The sequence below is a fragment of the Bombina bombina genome, chromosome 3 (genome assembly GCF_027579735.1).
Source record: "Bombina bombina isolate aBomBom1 chromosome 3, aBomBom1.pri, whole genome shotgun sequence".
Classification (NCBI taxonomy): domain Eukaryota; kingdom Metazoa; phylum Chordata; class Amphibia; order Anura; family Bombinatoridae; genus Bombina; species Bombina bombina.
This window is the reverse complement of record NC_069501.1, coordinates 681987255-682007521: the sequence shown is the minus strand read 5'-3', so window position 1 is coordinate 682007521 and position 20267 is coordinate 681987255. Positions and strand designations below refer to the sequence as shown.

General features: G+C 38.4%; 1 protein-coding gene across 1 annotated transcript in view; it reads left to right on the top strand.

Moving 5' to 3' along the window:
• Positions 1-20060, top strand: part of KCTD7 (potassium channel tetramerization domain containing 7) — a 48034-nt gene extending 27974 nt beyond the window's left edge. Inside the window, exon 4 of the mRNA XM_053704853.1 lies at positions 18533-20060. Within this exon, the coding sequence (XP_053560828.1) occupies positions 18533-18909 (377 nt within the window). The 3' untranslated portion in view covers positions 18910-20060. The remainder of the gene's footprint in view (positions 1-18532) is intronic.
• The last annotated feature ends 207 nt before the right edge of the window (positions 20061-20267 follow it).

Here is a 20267-nt window from a genome sequence, read left to right as displayed (position 1 = left end):
GAGATTATTGAACAGGGGGGATTAATCGCATCATTTATTTTATTATGATTATGCTGCGACATGTGTGAGATGGGCTCAGGTAAATGTTGGAACGTACAGGTTTTTACTTTTGTTTTGGTAAGCTGCGCAGCCTGAGAGGCTTGGCACACTTTTCCTATAGCAGGGGCAGTCCTGCATTGCGCACCACGTGACCGGGTGTGGTCAGACTGATTTCCTCTTTCTTGACGTGCGGTTTTCCAGAGACAAAACAGTTTCTCTTTTGGGCCTGGGTCATAGGAGGTGGTGAGTGCCCCAGCCATTGGGGGTATAAAGGGGCCATTTTTTTCTTAATATCAAAGTCTGCTTTATAAGCACAAGCTATTGAGGATTCTGATGCGTTAGAGGGTACTCCCTCTTTAACTAAGTCTAATACTATGTATTTATATTGTGAGGAGGCCACGGTATACCCACCTGCTCAATTATGTTTCACATGCCTTGATAATGTAATCATGTCAAAGTTAATATGTTTAGTACCACTAAGCCGTCCACCCCTGAGGAGCTTCCGTCCCGTGAGGTACGCACCCTACAGTCATCTCCTAATACACATGCAGCTTCCCGTAGCACTCCTAATCCTCCATCTGGAGGGGCCCTTTTAACTGCCAGACTTTACTGAGCAGTTACAAACGGCAGTGTCTGCAGCCTTTAGTGCTTTACCTCACCCTGCTAAGCGCAAGCAAAAGGTCAAATATTGCTATCCTTCCCAGGGGTCATCTACTAGCTTGTTGGAGTTATCTGATACAAGATTATCCGCTGATGAAGACGCCTCTGATACTTCAGAAAATGCTCCCTCTGGGTCGAAATCTGCTGCCTCTAAGCACCCAGCTACGGAGGAACCATACTTTAGATTTAGGATTGAACATTTACTCTTTCTGTTAAAGGAAGTTTTGGCTACTTTAGAGGTCCCAGAACCTAAATTACCTGAGGAACCTTTGATTCCTAAATTAGATAAGGTCTACGAGGACAGGGTTGTACCACAGACTTTCTCCGTTCCTGTAAAGATGGCAACATTTTTAAGAATGAATGAGAAAAACGTTCTTCTTTTTCCCCTTCTTCTTCTTTTAAAAATTATTCCTGGTTCCGGACTCTCAATTGGAGTTGTGGGGTTCCATCCCCAAGGTGGATGGCGCTATCTCCACGCTTGCTAAGCGTACTACTATCTCGCTTGAGGATAGTTTGTTGTTTAAAGAGCCCATGGATAAGAAGATAGAAACTCTGTTAAGAAAGATGTTTCAGCATACGGGATATTTATTTCAATGGCAGTGGTGGTTCCTGTGGTTGCTGGAGTGGCTACCTACTGGTGCGACTCCTTATCTGAGTTGATCGAGGTGGAGGGTCCCCCCAATGTGATCCAGGAAAGAATTAAGACTTCAAGGGTATCTTATTCTTTTATTTGTGATGCAATTATGCAGATTATTTGCATGAATGCTAAAGCTTCAGATTTTTCTGTTCAAGCCCGTAGGGCACTATGGTTGAAGTCCTGGTCTGCGGACATGACTTCGAAGTCAAGACTTTTTTCCCTCCCATTTAAGGGAAAGATTCTATTTCGTCCAGGCCTGGACTCAATTATTTCCACTGCTACGGGAGGCAAAGGTGCCTTTTTACCGCAGGATAAGAAGAACAAACCTAAAGGACAAGGTCCTAATTTTCGTTCCGATAAATCTCAACGTCAACAGCCCTCCGCAAAGCCCGAGCAATCAAAGGGGACTTGGAAGCCGGCTCAGTCCTGGAATAAGTCCAAGCAAGACAAGAAGCCCGCAGAGACAAAGTCGGCATGAAGGGGCAGCCCCCGATCCGGCTATGGATGTGGTAGGGGGCAGACTATCTATCTTTTCAGACGCTTGGTTTGGGGACGTGCATTGTACCCGGTACCTCGTGCAGAACACCTAAAGTGTTTAAACAAATTTCTATTTGTCCCCTCGTTCAAGATAGAGACAATAAGATCCATCCTTCCCGTAGTTCAGGAAGGACAGTTCATGACCACAATAGATCTGAAGGATGCTTAACTTCACGTTCCTATACACAAAGAACACTTCAAGTTCCTAAGGTTTGCGCTCCTGAACTACTGTTTGGTCTAGCTACTGCTCCAAGAGTTTTTACGAAGGTTCTGGGGGCTCTGCTGGCTGTGGCTACAACCAGAGTTATAGCAGTAGCGCCATACTTGGATGACATTATGGTTTAAGCACCATCCTGTCGTCTGGCAGAGGAACATCTCATGGATGGAAGATAAACTTAGAAAAGAGTTCTCTTACTCCCAGTACTAGGGTAGAATTCCTGGGTACTATAATAGATTCCATATCCATGAGGATATTCAGCTGTTGTTTTAATATTACGTTTTAAAAACTTTTTATCCATATCTTGCTGCTGTTATCTTTCCCATCTGCATTTTTGGATTACCTATTCTTTTGGGACTTTACACCCCTTTGCTTGCTGCTGGTTGATGGTTTGCTGTGTGTGCATTTTTTTCCCTGGACTCCTTCTACTATGGGACAAGGATAACATCTGTTGCTGAGCTGCCTGAGAGTCTGCCGTACGACTTTTTGGATCCGGTCTGCCTGTTTAGCACTTATTTGTGCTTTCTCCCATGTGAGTAGGACTGATTCCTTCTGTACAATTTTTATTTGTGTGATCTTCTGATTTGCACTATGTGGCACCTTTTATTTCTTGTATCATATTCTGCTCTGTGAAGAACATTGGAATGTGACATACAGTATCCCACAAAAGTGAGTACACCCCCACATTTTTGTAAATATATTATTCTATATTTTCATGTGACAACACTGAAGAAATGACACTTTGCTACAATGTAAAGTAGTGAGTGTACAGCCTGTATAACAGTGTAAATTTGCTGTCCCCTCAAAATAAATCAACACACAGCCATTAATGTCTGAACCGTTGGCAACAAAAGTGATTACACCTCTAAGTGGAAATGTCCAAATTGGGCCCAAAGTGTTAATATTTTGTGTGGCCACGATTATTTTCCAGCACTCTCTTAACCCTCTTGGACATGGAGTTCACCAGAGCTTCACAGGTTGCCACTGGAGTCCTCTTCCATGATGACATCACAGAGCTGGTGGATGTTAGTGTGATATACCTTTAAATTTACACCTCTCAAGAACTTCCTTCCTATTTAAGGACACAGTCTAGCCTCATTCTGGGCCTGAAAATTGAAGTTGTTCCTTCACAGTTCACATTGGCTCCTGTGAAATAACTTTGCTCTTAGACTTTACTAGTCTTTCAGGTCTTTTGCTCAATCCTTACTATATGCGCTGCATATTCGTTTGCTACCTTTACTCCCTACCGGAACCAGCCTGCCAGATTACTACGCTTACCGGAACTTCATACTACAGACGCCGAAGTCGCGCTCACACTGAGCGGTTACCGGAGCTCAATCTACCTGCCTGTCAGCTCCTTTCAGCTCTCTCATACCCACGCTGCCTCAACCGCCCAGGTTATAAGCTAAGTAGCGCTCTCCACGCACAAATACTTACCTTATGTTGTTTGTATCAAACCTATATTCGATTGCCTCTTTTGCTTATTAACCTGTCATCTGGAAAAGTACTTTTGATACGTATTTGGGATATATGAGAGTGTGTTTGGACTGTACATATTTTATTGTCTGCTTGTGTGAGTGCGTGAAAACCTTGCTTACACTTAAAGCAACAACTTTACCCTGGATATTATTGAACTGCCGTTTGAGTGATTTAAACCATTTATCACTCTCATTTTTTCCTGTGGTTCTCCTTGTTGTATCATTCTTATATCAGAAACTATCCACATTTCCTTATGTGTTATTGCAAGATATAATTTCATATATATTAATTCAATTACTAAACTAAAGCCTCACCTTATATAACAAGTTGAATAAGTTATTTCTTCTTGCTTATTATAAGAAAAGAGCAACAAAACCTTTATTTTTCTCATAAATTTGTATTCAGCATTTAAAGTGATTGTGAATACCACAGAATTTTCAGGCCTATAAAATATAGGACATACCACTAAATATAAAATGGATCCCAGTGAAATAAAGAATGAAATCACTAATATCAATCAAAAATTGGAATACTTAGTAAGGGCTTTAACTGAATTACAAACAGAAAACAAGGCACTTAAAACACTAATAAAAGAATGTTTACCTGTGAAAAGTTTAGAAACACCTGAACCACATATTAATTACCCACAAACCTTCACTGGTAAACAAAGTGAATATAGAGATTTTAAAAATGCTTGTAATTTACTTTTCTCACTTAGGCCTAAGACTTATCATTCTGAAAGAATCAAAGTATGCACCACTATCTCTTTCCTCCAGGGGGAGCCCCGCTCATGGGCAAACAGATTTTTTGAGAATAACCATCCAATACTTGATTCTTTGGAAGAATTTTTCCTAGCAATGACATCCTTGTATGAGGACTCTCATACTCAGATCACTGCAGAAACTAAACTAAGATCTTTGAAACAAGGAAAAAGGAACGTAGAAGAATACATCACTGAGTTCCAAATGTGGATTGATGATTCTAAATGGAATGAAATAAGTTTAAAGAACCAATTCAGATTGGGACTTTCTGAATCTTTAAAAGATGAGTTGTCCTGCTTGGAGATGCCTGAATCTTTAAACGGTCTCATAAAATTGAGCACAACTCTGGATCGTAGAAAGGAAGGCTGAAAGGGCTTCTTTTGATGTAACACAGCGACGTTCATATCATTACACTCCAACACAGGAAAAAGGTACATCCAATCAAACTCCAATGGAAATTGGAGCTATAAGGGGACCCCTTACACCCGAAGAAAAGGCCAGACGTAAATCTGAAAACCTTTGTTTATATTGTGGGCAAAAAGAACATTCCGTTTCAAACTGCCCAAATCTTCTAAGACAAAAAAAGGGTAAGATGATTATAAAACATAATATTTTACTCCTTGCTCAAAACCCTCAACTGACTGTTGATCTTTCTTTACAGTGGGATCAGAAAAACATACGATCTAAAGCGTTGATCGATTCTGGGGCAGCCGGAAATTATATTGATATATCTTTTGTTAAATAAAATCCCTATTGTTTGCAAGGCACAACCAGTATCTGTTAAACTCATTGACGGCACACACATACAAAATGGTCCCATTACACATCAAACAATACCACTTTTAGTGACTACTGATAAAGGCCATACTGAATATCTGTCCTTTGATTTAATCACTATCCATATGCATACTCTTATTCTAGGATTTTCTTGGCTTAACAAACATAATCCCAGCATTGACTGGTCAAACACACAGCTAACTTTAGAATCACCATACTGTTTAAATACCTGTTATCCTTTTCAGCTAATCTCTACCATAGAAAAAGAACTACCAGAAATTTATCAGGATCTGGCAGAGGTGTTTGACTTAAAAGAAGCAGAAAATCTCCCTCCTCATAGGGAGTTTGACTGCCCCATTGATATAATACCAGGGTCTCAAATACCTCACGGTAAAATATACCCATTATCACAAGAAGAGTTAACTTATTTACGCTCTTATCTCGACGACAACCTCCGAAAAGGTTTTATATCACATTCAACATCACCAGCATCAGCTGGAATGTTTCTGGTACGTAATAAAGACGGTACTATAAGACCTATCATTGATTATAGAGCTTTAAATGAAATAACTATTAAAAACAGATACCCTCTACCACTTATACCTGAATTATTAGAACGATTGAATGAAGCAACTATCTATTCCAAACTTGACCTTAAGGGGGCTTATAACCTCATACGTATGAAAGAAGGTCATGAATGGAAAACCGCCTTTAGAACCCGCTATGGGCTTTTCCAGTATAATGTGATGCCGTTTGGTCTGAGCAATGCTCCCGCGACATTTCAGCATTTTATTAATGAAATATTCCATGATCTCATGGACATTTGTGTTATCATATACTTAGATGACATCTTGATATATTCCAAAACTCCCTCTGAACACGAAAAACACGTAAGATGGGTACTTACTCGTCTTAAGGAACACAAATTATACGCCAAGCTAGAAAAATGCGTATTCCATGTTTCTAAGATAAAGTTCTTAGGTTATATACTCACTCCTAATAAAATACAAATGGATCCTGAAAAGATTTCTGCTATTATCGATTGGCCTATTCCCACCACTGTAAAATCACTACAACGCTTCATTGGTTTTGCCAATTTTTACCGAAAGTTTATTAAAAAATTTTCTTCAATAGTCAGACCACTAGCCCAATTAACCAGTGTTAATCAAAAATTCAAGTGGTCTGACAAAGCACAAGAAACCTTTGATACCCTTAAAGAACTATTCACTACTGCTCCAATACTTTCTCTCCCCAATTTTGAAGCTCAATTCCAACTCGAAGTGGATGCCTCTAACACTGGCATAGGAGCAGTACTCTCTCAAAAGCAAGGTGATGATGGTGAAATTCACCCAATCGCTTTCTTTTCCAGAACATTAACTAGTGCTGAAGTTAACTATAGTGTGGGTGATAAGGAACTTCTGGCTATAAAGAGTGCTCTAGAACAATGGAGACACCTCTTAGAAGGATCAAAACTCCCCTTCATAATATTTACTGACCATAAGAACCTTGAATATTTGAAGAAGAACAAAACTTTAACAGCCAGACAAGCTAGATGGTCTTTATTCTTAGACCGCTTTAACTTCATCATCACCTACAAACCAGGAACTCAAAATACGAAAGCTGATGCTCTATCTAGAATAACAGAAACTTCACCCCATGATCCACCTAATTATACTATCTCACCTGAAAAGTTCATTGGTGTCCTCACACCTATAGAACAAGAAGTACATAATGCCTTAAAAGAAGATACAATACCTCACCAGTATTGTTCCAAAGACCCTCAAACCGGCTTATACTATCATAACAATCAACTATATGTACCCGAGAGTATCAGATCATCAGTCCTCTCACATACCCATGATGATATAATTTCTGGACATCCGGGAATCCAAAAAACCATTGACCTCACCAGACGTAATTTCTGGTGGCCAGGCATGAATAAATACATCTATGAATATGTATCCGGGTGTGAGAACTGTGCCCGAAACAAATTAGTTCACAAAAGACCAATTGGTTTACTTACACCTCTGCCTATCCCGGATAAACCATGGAGTACCATAGCAATGGATTTCATTGTTGAATTACCTCTTTCACAACATAATAACACTATCATGGTAATAGTGGATCATTTAACCAGACTAGCACATTTCATCCCTCTCAAGGGATTACCCACAGCTATAACAACTGCTAGAGTTTTTCTTGACCAAGTAGTTAGATTACATGGACTACCGACCAACATAATTACAGACAGGGGAACCCAGTTTACATCCTCTTTCTGGAGATCTCTATGTAAACTGTTAAAGATTGACCATCGATATACGACTGCTTTCCATCCACAGACAAATGGACTAACAGAGAGACTGAATCAGACCATAGAGCAATTCTTACGTTGTTATATATCACATCTCCAAGATGACTGGTCAGATTATCTCCCCATGGCTGAATTTACATATAACAATTCTTTAAGCGCTTCTATCAAAACCTCCCCTTTTTATGCGACATATGGTTTCCACCCTAACACTATATCTCTAAATAGTAAAACAGTAAATTCCCCAGTAGCTACAGAATTTACATCCAATCTCCAAGAAAGACTAAATGTCCTGAAGTTACATCTGAAGGAAGCAAAAAACTATCAAAAAAGATATTATGATCTAACTCATAGACAAGGCCCTGATTACAAGATTGGGGACTTAGTACTCCTTTCAACTAGGAATCTCAAACTTCATGTTCCCAGCAAAAAACTTGCTAATCAGTTTTTGGGTCCTTTCCCAATCGAACAAGTAATCAATTCCAATGTGGTAAAACTTAAATTGCCGACAGATTATAAAATTCATCCATCTTTTCATATCTCTTTGCTGAAACCATATCCTGTCAAAGTTCACACTTCTGACTCACCCCCACCTCCTGTAATGGTGGATAACCAGGAGGAATTTGAGGTAGAATCCATACTTGACTCTAGGATAAATAGACATAAATTGGAATATCTCATTAAATGGAAAGGTTACGGCCCAGAAGATAACTCCTGGCTCATTCATTCATCTGTTCATTCACCCCAGTTGGTCAAGACTTTCCACAGGAAATACCCCCTCAAACCACATTTAGAATCCCCAGGGGTGATTCCCTGAGGGGGGGGACATGTGATATACCTTTAAATTTACACCTCTCAAGAACTTCCTTCCTATTTAAGGACACAGTCTAGCCTCATTCTGGGCCTGAAAATTGAAGTTGTTCCTTCACAGTTCACTTTGGCTCCTGTGAAATAACTTTGCTCTTAGACTTTACTAGTCTTTCAGGTCTTTTGCTCAATCCTTACTATATGCGCTGCATATTCGTTTGCTACCTTTACTCCCTACCGGAACCAGCCTGCCAGATTACTACGCTTACCGGAACTTCATACTACAGACGCCGAAGTCGCGCTCACACTGAGCGGTTACCGGAGCTCAATCTACCTGCCTGTCAGCTCCTTTCAGCTCTCTCATACCCACGCTGCCTCAACCGCCCAGGTTATAAGCTAAGTAGCGCTCTCCACGCACAAATACTTACCTTATGTTGTTTGTATCAAACCTATATTCGATTGCCTCTTTTGCTTATTAACCTGTCATCTGGAAAAGTACTTTTGATACGTATTTGGGATATATGAGAGTGTGTTTGGACTGTACATATTTTATTGTCTGCTTGTGTGAGTGCGTGAAAACCTTGCTTACACTTAAAGCAACAACTTTACCCTGGATATTATTGAACTGCCGTTTGAGTGATTTAAACCATTTATCACTCTCATTTTTTCCTGCGGTTCTCCTTGTTGTATCATTCTTATATCAGAAACTATCCACATTTCCTTATGTGTTATTGCAAGATATAATTTCATATATATTAATTCAATTACTAAACTAAAGCCTCACCTTATATAACAAGTTGAATAAGTTATTTCTTCTTGCTTATTATAAGAAAAGAGCAACAAAACCTTTATTTTTCTCATAAATTTTTATTCAGCATTTAAAGTGATTGTGAATACCACAGTTAGAGACCTTGGGCTCCCCCACCTTCCGTTTGAGGATGCCCCACAGATGCTCAATAGGGTTTAGGTCTGGAGACTTGCTTGGCCTGTCCATCATCTTTACCTTCAGCTTCTTTAGCAAGGCAGTGGTCGTCTTGGAGGTGTGTTTGGGGTCTTTATCATGTTGGAATACTGCCCTGCGGCCCAGTCTCCGAAGGGAGGGGATCATGCTCTGCTTCAGTATGTCACAGTACATGTTGGCATTCATGGTTCCCTAAATGAACTGTAGCTCCCCAGTGCCGGCAGCACTCATGCAGGCCGAGACCATGACACTCCCACCACCATGCTTGACTGTAGGCAAAACACACTTGTCTTTGTACTCCTCACCTGGTTGCCGCCACACATGTTTGACACCATCTGAACCAAATAAGTTTACCTTAATCTTATCGGACCACAGGACATGAATCCAGTAATCCATGTCCTTAGTCTGCTTGTCTTCAGCAAACTGTTTGCGGGCTTTCTTGTGCATCATCTTTAGAAGAGTCTTCCTTCTGGGATAACAGCCATGCAGACCAATTTGATGCAGTGTGCAGCGTATGGTCTGAGCACTGACAGGCTGACCCCCCACCCCTTCAACCTCTGCAGCAATGCTGGCAGCACTCATACGTCTATTTCCCAAAGACAACCTCTGGATATGACACTGAGCATGTGCACTCAACTTCTTTGGTCAACCATGGCGAGGCCTGTTCTGAGTGGAACATGTCCTGTGAAACCGCTGTATGGTCTTGCCCACAGTGCTGCAGCTCAGTTTCAGGGTCTTAACAATCTTCTTATAGCCTAGGCCATCTTTATGTAGAGCAACAATTCTTTTTTTCAGATCCTCAGAGAATTCTTTGGCATGAGGTGCCATGTTGAACTTCCAGTGACCAGTATGAGAGAGTGTGAGAGCGATAACGCCAAATTTAACACACCTGCTCCCCATTCACACCTGAGACCTTGTAACACTAACGTCACATGACACCGGGGAGGGAAAGTGGCTAATTGGGCTCAATTTGGCATTTCCACTTAAGGGTTTACTCACTTTTGTTGCCAACGGTTTAGACATTAATGGCTGTGTGTTATTTTGAGGGGACAACAAATTTACACTGTTATACAGGCTGTACACTCACTACTTTACATTGTAGCAAAGTGTCATTTCTTCAGTGTTGTCACATGAAAAGATATAATAAACTATTTACGAAAATGTGAGGGGTGTACTCACTTTTGTGGGATACTGTAGGTACAGTAAATACATAGTATAACACTTAAACATGAACATTACATAAATATCGTTTTATGTGTTTTTATCTACTTAAAGGGACACTGAACCCAATTTTTTTCTTTCATGATTCAGATAGAGCATGTAATTTTAAGCAACTTTCTAATTTACTTCTATTATCAATTTTTCTTCGTTCTCTTGCAATCTTTATTTGAAAAAGAAGGCATCTAAGCTAAGGAGCCATCAAATTTTTGGTTCAGAACCATGCACAGCACTTGTCTATTGGTACTGTCCAATCAGCAAGGACAACCCAGTATGTTCACCAAAAATGGGCCTGCATCTAAACTTACATTCTTGCTTTTCAAATAAACATACCAAGAGAATTAAGCACATTTGATAATAGGAGTAAATTAGAAAGTTGCTTAAAATTGCATGCTCTATCTGAATCACAAAAGAAAAAAAATGGGTTCAGTGTCCCTTTAACTGCAAAGGGCTCCAATGCACTTCTATATATGTATACAGATGTATTTATTTGTTTATATGTGTATATATGTCTGTAATTACATATATACACATTTAAAGTGAAAGTAAAGTTAGGTGCTCTGCTATGCCAGTTACATAGTTTAGTTAAAATGAATTGGAGTTTAATTCATCGTTTTTTTGCAAGTTAGATCTAAATACCTTTTTGGCCGCAAATAAAGTACAATTTTTCCGATTTTCAAATCAACCCGTTTTTTTCTATTGATCTTTCACTTCCTGGTCACGTTTTTTTTTTTTTTTTCTGCCAATTAACTTTCCGGCCGATCGTCGATCATGAAGCTACGTCATCGGACTATCTAATCAATTGCGCATGCGGCAAAGCTATTGTACCCTGGATTATGTCAGAAATGCGTTCCCGATTCGCGCATGCGCATACCTACCGAGAACGTCATCTGTTGACACTGCTTCTCCGCAACATACAAGCACAGCCTATTATTACGATCGAGGATTCGAGCATGCGCAATGCGTTCTGTGCTCGTGAACGCGCATTTCTGCTACGTATAGGGCGGGTTGGACCGCTCTATACGTAAAGGCACCAAAAGATAGGAAGTGGAGGGATGGCGGAGCAAGGATGATCACGGTAGGAAAATTATATTTATAAAAAAAAGTAACGTTATTAATATTAAAAAAAACATAGCGATCTCAATATGTTAATTTTCTAGAATACATTGATGTGTTGCAGAGCAGAAAAATTAACTTTTACTTTAAATACATATGTACACTCATATAAACACACACACACACATATATATATATATATATATATATATATATATATATATATATATATATATGCTGTATATATACATACATATATGTATCTCTAAGCCCTTATAACTTTTTAAAAATAATTTTGCGATTTAGGGGTTAATAGAGTAGGGGGTATATTGTGGTGGGGGTTGTGGCGGTTTAGAGGTTAATAGTGTAGAGGGGTAGTTTCGCGATATATGGGTGTGGTGGTTTAGGAGTTAATAGAGTAGTTTAGTGCAACTGTTTCTTCCGGCCAAACTCTTTACGCAAACTTTCAGGTTGCGTAAAAACTTTGAGCATTAAATGTGATTGCGTTTGAAAGATCGCATTTACTTTCAACTTGTAATACAAGCACACATTGCTGCTCAATGCTGCCCATAGAAAATATGGGGAGCGTAAATTTGTGGTAGTTTAAACAGAGCGCCACTTGTAATATGGATTTGAGCATAAAAACCACAGCAATCTCGTGATCGTGTTTATGCTCCTCACGCTAACTATAGCGATCTACTCATCCACTCTTTCAAATACTTGGGTATGTTGTTAGACTCCAATCTATCTTTTGGCCTCCACATAGAAAAACTTGCATCTAAACTTTATCCAAAACTAGGTGCCCTGTACAAAAACAAATCTTGCCTCAGCCCTACATTAAAGGAAAAGATTGTACAGCAAATGCTGATGCCAATCATGGATTATGGGAACGTAGCATATGCACCTGCACCGCAAACCCACCTTAATAAAATTAATGCATTGTATAACTCGTTTTGCCGCTTTGTGCTACAATGTAACTACAGGACCCACCATTGTGACATGCTAAAAGAACTAAACTGGCTGTCGCTGGAATCCAGACGCACCCTCCATCTTTCCTGCCTTGTGTTTAAGAGACTTTCTGGGAAGCTCCACTCTACCTGAGCAGAATGTTCTCCCAGGTTATTCCCACCTCCTATAACCTCCGATCGAATACCAGCACATTATTTAGCGTGCCTCAGTACAAAAAGAAAGCAGCTCAATCCTCCTTTTCCTACAGAGCACCACAATTATGGAACGACCTCCTGCACACTTTAAAAACTTCCCCAAGCCTAATATCCTTTAAGAGATCCCTCTCTACATATCTCATAACAGAATGCTCCTGTCATGGTTGATGAAATATTTCCTACCTGTTCTATGTTAAATGTTTGCATATATTGTGTATTATTATTGTTTTTGTATTTTATTGTAGCCTATTGTATCAATGCAATGTTTTGTGGTCCCAGGACATACTTGAAAACGAGAGAAATCTCAATGTATCCTTCCTGGTAAAATATTTTATAAATAAATAATAATCTAGCCCTAAATGTCTTTCCTTCTATTCCGCATCTGCAAGTAGGGTGCTGCATCACATCGACTAGCATGGTTTGCAGCCTTCTTTGGCAATCATCTGGTTATCCTCCCTAACAGGTGTGAACACTTTTAAAATGATCCTTGCATCTGCCTCTTAGCCAAATGAATGTTAAGCAGTAAGGTTGAAAAACAAGTTCTTTTATAGATTAAAATTATGATTGATAGGGAAGTTTAATTAAAGATATGGATAAACAGAATGAGAGAGTCCTTGGGCCTGGTTTCTTAGATTGCTATATCTAATGTTGTCTCTCTTGTTCTTAACAAAATTCAGACTATGTTATATGTATTTATAAATAGATAGTCCTATATATATATATATACTCTGTGTAGATAGGTATAGATATATATTGTACCAAAATACCATTAGATATATAAATAGAAATATATATTTATGAATAAATAGAACATAATCCTGTATGTGAAGCACATTGGAATATGAAATATTAATATTTTCAGGTCAAGTTAGCACATATGAAAATATGCAATCGGGTTTCTGCGTGAGTAGGGTGTTATTTTTTCCCCCACTTTTGTTTCTCCATTGATTTCTATAGGGGAATACGTGAACGTGCGCGCAATATTCTAAGTTCAACTTTTTGCACTCGTCGTGTTAGCACGTGTCATTGATCATGGTCTGGCCAGGCAAGCGTTGTTTTAGACATTTCTCTGACCAGAATTTTTCGCTGTTTTTTATTGTGTTTCATTTATTGTTTTAAATATTTGTTTACTGTTCCATACACTAGTATTAAAATTATGTTAAATACACTGATTTAACTCTTTGTGTTATTTATTAGAAGGTCTGATTTAGTGCTGTCAGTTATCTACCATAGAGACAATGACCAGAGACAAATGTATGTGCCACCAATCAGCAGGTAGTTCCCAGTAGCACATTGCTGCTGCTTAGAATATGTCCATATTCTTTTTAGCAAAGGGTACCAAGGGAAAAATCTAATTTGATAATACAAGTGAATTTAAAAGTGTCTTAAATTTATATGAAAGTTTAATTTTGACGTTTATTTCCCTTTAATGACATAATATGCGTCAATGCTTAATTGCAATAATCACATTTTAGTTTGTATAAATACCAATCGGCTAGATTACGAGTTGTGCGTTAGGGTAAAAAAGCAGCGTTAACAGGTCCTAACGCTGCTTTTTTACGCCCGCTGGTATTATGAGTCTTGCAGGTTTAGGGGCACCGCACATTTTTTTTGGCTTACCGCAAACCGACGTAAAGTCTTTTTCTATGGGACTTCCATAGCGCCGGTATTACGAGTCTGTCCTGGGAGGCCAAAAAGTGAACGGTACACCCTCTACCTCCAAGATCCCTAATGCATTCTAAAGTCAGTAGTTATGAGTTTTACACTACAACGCCGTAGCATAAAACTCATAACTAAAGTGCTAAAAAGTACACTAACACCCATAAACTAACTATTAACCCCTAAACTGAAGCCCTCCCGCATCGCAAACACTATAATAAAATTTTTAACCCCTAATCTGCTGCTCCGGACATCGCCGCCACTATAATAAACATATTAACACCTAAACCGCCGCACTCCCGCCTCGCAAACACTAGTTAAATATTATTAACCCCTAATCTGCCGTCCCTAACATCGCCGCCACCTACATTATACTTATTAACCCCTAATCTTCCTCATCTGGACATCGCCGCAACCTACATTATATTTATTAACCCCTAATCTGCTGCCCCCAACATCCCCGCCAGCTACCAACGTTGCCGCCACTATATTAAATTTATTAACCCCTAAACCTAAGTCTAACCCTAACACCCCCTAACTTAAAGGGATATTCCAGCCAAAATTGGAAACCACATGGATGAATTTCGGTATTGAAAAGAAGCATTTTTGTAATATACATGTATTAGCAAAAATGCTTCTAATAAAAGCTATAGCTGTTTCAACAGTGTATTTAAGTATGCAACGTGCACCAGCATTTTAAACACAGCACTTACTCAGAGAGCCTATGGTGCTTGTACCATCTGGTAATGACTCAATTTGTTAATTGCTGACATGATACAAGCCCCAGTGATGATCTGAGCAGCTACATTATTTAAAATGTGGGTGCAGTGACAATATCTAGATATGCTTCACATGCACGTGCAGTGAAAAATGTTAATACTAAACCAGTGATAATTTTTACTAGAAGCATTTTTGCCAATACATTTATATTGCAAATATGTGTCTATTCAAAGATGTAATTCATCTATGTGCATTTACATTTTGACCGGAATGTCCCTTTAAATATAATTTAAATAAATCTAAATAAAATTACTATCATTAACTACATTATTCCTATTTAAAACTAAATACTTACCTATAAAATAAACCCTAAGCTAGCTACAATATATATAGTTATATTGTAGCTAGCTTAGGGTTTATTTTTATTTTACAGGCAAGTTTGTATTTATTTTAACTAGGTAGAATAGTTACTAAATAGTTATTAACTATTTAATAACTACCTAGCTAAAATAAATACAAATTTACCTGTAAAATAAAACCTAACCTAAGTTACAATAACACCTAACACTACACTACAATTAAATAAATTCCCTACATTAAATAGAATTAAATAAATTAAGTTAAATTAGCTAAATCACAAAAAAACCCACTAAATTACAGAAAATAAAAAACAAATTACAGATCTTTAAACTAATTACACCTCATCTAATAGCCCTATCAAAATAAAAAAAAGCCTTCCCAAAATAAAAAAAACCCCTAGCCTAAACTAAACTACCAATAGCCCTTAAAAGAGCCTTTTGTTTGGCATTGCCCCCAAGAAATCTGCTCTTTTACCTGAAAAAAAATACAAACAACCCCCCCAACAGTAAAACACACCACCCACACAACCAACCCCCCCAAATAAAAGCCTAACTAAAAAAACCTAAGCTCCCCATTGCCCTAAAAAGGGCATTTGGATGGGCATTGCCCTTAAAAGGGCATTTAGCTCTATTGCGGCCCAAAGTCCCTAATCTAAAAAATAAACCCACCCAATACACCCTTAAAAAAATCCTAACACTAACCCCTGAAGATTCACTTACCAGGAGAAGTCTTCATCCAAGTGGCAAGATGTCCTCAATGAAGCCAGCAGAAGTGGTCCTCCAGACGGGCAGAAGTGGTCCTCCAGACGGGCAGACGTCTTCATCCAGACGGCATCTTCTATTTTCATCCTTCCGGCGCGGAGCGGGCCCATCTTCAAGACATCTGACACGGAGCATCCTCTTCTTCCGACGGCTTCTTCGTAATGAATATCACTTTAAGTGACGTCATCCAAGATGTTGTCCCTTAGATTCCTATTGGCTGATAGAATTCTATCAGCCAATCAGAATTAAGGTAGAAAAAATCCTATTGGCTGATGCAATCAGCCAATAGGTTGAGCTGGCATTCTATTGGCTGTTCCAATCAGCTAATAGAATGCAAGCTAAATCTTATTGGCTGATTGGATCAGCCAATAGGAATTTTTCTACCCTAATTCTGATTGGCTGATAGAATTCTATCAGCCAATCGGAATCTAAGGGACGCCATCTTGGATGACGTCACTTAAAGTGATATTCATTACGAAGAAGCCGTCGGAAGAAGAGGATGCTCCACGTCCGATGTCTTGAAGATGGAGCCGCTCCGCGCCGGAAGGATGAAAATAGAAGATGCCGTCTGGATGAAGACTTCTGCCTGTCTGGAGAACCATTTCTGCCCGTCTGGAGGACCACTTCTGCCGGCTTCGTTGAGGACATCTTGCCGTTGGATGAAGACTTCTCCCGGTAAGTGAATCTTCGTCTCCCGGTAAGTGAATCTTCGGGGGTTAGTGTTAGAATTTTTTTAAGGGTGTATTACATGGTTTTATTTTTTAGAGTAGGGACTTTGGGCCGCAATAGAGCTAAATGCCCTTTTAAGGGCAATGCCCATCCAAATGCCCTTTTCAGGGCAATGGGGAGCTTAGGTTAGGTTTGTTTTAGTTAGTATTTTATTTGGGGGGTTGGTTGTGTGGGTGGTGGGTTTTACTGTTAGGTAGGTGTTTATATTTTTTTTACAGGCAAAAGAGCAGATTTCTTTGGGGCAATGCCCCGCAAAAGGACCTTTAAAGGGCTATTGGTAGTTTAGTTTAGGCTAGTTTTTTTTTTATTTTAATAGGGCTATTAGATTAGGTGTAATTAGCTTAAAGATCTGTAATGTGTTTTTTATTTTCTGTAATTTAGTGTTTGTTTTTTTTGTGATTTAGCTAATTTAATTTATTTAATTGTATTTAATTTAGGGAATTTATTTAATTGTAGTGTTGTGTTAGGTGTTATTGTAACATAGGTTAGGTTTTATTTTACAGGTAAACTTGTATTTATTTTAGCTAGGTAGTTATTAAATAGTTAATAACTATTTAATAACTATTCTACCTAGTTAATATAAATACTAACTTGCCTGTAAAAGAAAAATAAACCCTAAGCTAGATACAACTATTATGTAATGTTATGTATGTTATATGTAACTATTAGTTATATTCTAGCTACCTTAGGGTTTATTTTATAGGTAAGTATTTAGTTTTAAATAGGAATAATGTAGTTAATGATAGGAATATTTATTTAGATTTATTTAAATTATATTTAAGTTAGGGGGTGTTAGGGTTAGACTTTGGTTTAGGGGTTAATAAATTTAATATAGTGGCGGCGACGTTGAGGGCGGCAGATTAGGGTTAATAAATGTAGGTAGGTTGCGGCGACATTGGGGGCGGCAGATTAGGGGTTAATAAAAATAATGTAGGTGTCGGCGATGTTGGGGGCAGCAGATTAGGGGTTATTAAGTATAATGTAGGTGTCGGCGGTGTCCGGAGCGGCAGATTGGGGTTAATAAGTATAATGTAGGTGTCGTGATGTCGGGCAGGCAGATTAGGGGTTAAAAAGTTTAAGATTAGGGGTGTTTAGACTCGGGGTTCATGTTAGGGTGTTAGGTGTAAACATAACTTTAGTTTCCCCATAGGAATCAATGGGGCTGCGTTATTGAGTTTTACGCTGCTTTTTTGCAGGTATTAGACTTTTTCTCAGCCGGCTCTCCCCATTGATGTCTATGGGGAAATCATGCACGTGCATGTACGACCGGCTCACCGCTGACTTAAGCAGCGCTGGTATTGGAGTGAGATATGGAGCTAAATTTTGCTCTACGCTCCCTTCTTGTCTTTTAACGCCGGGTTTCTGAAAACCCGTAATACCAGCGCTGTAGGAAAGTGAGTGGTGAGAAAAAACTGCTTGTTAGCACCGCATAGCTCATAACGAAAAACTTGTAATCTGGCCGAATATGTTTTATGGTTATCAGTAGTAGTATGAGTAATATTGTTCTGTGAAAATATGCATTGATATTAAGACATTTTATCAGATCTGAATTGTGATAGCATTTTCAAGTGTAATAGGATTATTGTTTTATTGCATGAATGTAAAATTATATAGGGAATAGGAGTGCAAACCTTTCTCTAACCTTGGTTTAATTCAAACTCTTTTTTTGTGTGTTGTATTTAGACCACTTAGAACGCATAATTGAAATAGGTAGACTCCGAGCCATTCAGAGGAAAGCTCGCTTTGCAAAGCTGAAGGTCTGTGTTTTCAAAGAAGAGATGCCGATCACCCCTTATGAGTGTCCACTTTTCAACACACTTCGTTTTGAGAGGAGTGAGAATGAATCAAAGACTTTTGAGCACCACTGTGATGTGGATGTTTCTTTTGGACCTTGGGAAGCAGTGGCTGATGTATATGACCTTTTGCACTGTATAGTTACAGATCTCTCTGAGAGAGGCTTCACTGTGGAGCACCAGTGTATAGGTGTGTGTGACAAGCATCTTATCAATCATTATTATTGCAAACGACCCATCTATGAATTCAAGATTACCTGGTGGTGAGATGCTTAACCCAAAAACAAAATGTTATGGTTGAAACATTTCAAGGACCAAATTATTTCTGAAAAGCACTGAAGATGTGTGAATCGTATAAGATTTCTCTTGACATTTTATGGCACAAGCTATTAGTAAACAGTTTAGCATAAACTTAAGTGCTGATTATGCCTTCTGATCCAGGTTTGTCATAGCCAACAGGTAAATTTGTAAAACGCAGGCTTCTGGCACTTACAGTCAGAAAAAAACGTTGACCTCTGCACTGGAAATATTTTTATATCATCATACAAGTGAGTATGAATTACAGGACACTTGGAGAAGCTGAAAGCACAATTTTACTTAATCGTGCAATACATAAGATACATGTTTTAATTAAATAAATTGAAAATGAAGACATTTAATTATATAACTTTCAAATGTTGTGTGGCATTTTCTTGACAGAATATGCCAGATTAAGTAGTTATGAGTTTGTTTGTTTTAATTGAGCTCCATTTTGTTAAAAAAATTGATAAACTGGTACACTGATATATATTGCAGGTTTGTAACTTTGAAGATACAGTTCTTAAAATGTGTCATTAGTCACAAGCTTCTCTGGGCAAATTGTCACCTCTTCTTGGAGCAAGTGCTACCGTGACTGGATGAGCCTGACATACATCTGAATTTCACAGAAACAAAGCATTTTGGTCACTACTAGTTGGGACATTTCTAACCAGTTATTTTAATGTTGCCATTCATATATATACACAGTAAAGATGCATTACTGAAATGTATTTAGTGGGAAGTTTGACATATCTAGTGATAACAGAAATGGACACCTACCTAATGCTGTGGATTCTTGGTAAACATGTTTGTGTTTTAATATATTAGATTTAAAATACGTTTTGTAAATTAGCTAATATATTTTGTGCTTTGCATACAATAGTATAATATGTTAGTGATGTGCATCTCATCTCATTAGGGATAAGCAAATGTTTAGCAGCTTTTATTGAAAACTTCATATTCTGTCCTCATTCATTTATTACAATGGACATTCAAGTATTCAGGAGTAGCCAACTTGCTTTGCTTTATATGTTGACTAGACTAATCAACCTTTTTCAAATGTTAGTTTTGATTACTTCAAATGCTATCTCTCACATACATTAAACGCAGGCTGAAAACAATGTTTGAATGTAATATGTTGTTAGGGGAAATATACTTAAAGGGACAGTATACACCAATTTTCACATAACTGCATGTAATAGATACTACTATAAAGAATAAGATGCACAGATACTGATATAAAAATCCAGTATAAAACTGTTTAAAAACTTACTTAGATGCTCTCAGTTTAGCTCTGTTGAAAAGGTAGCTGGAAAGCCCACTGCAAG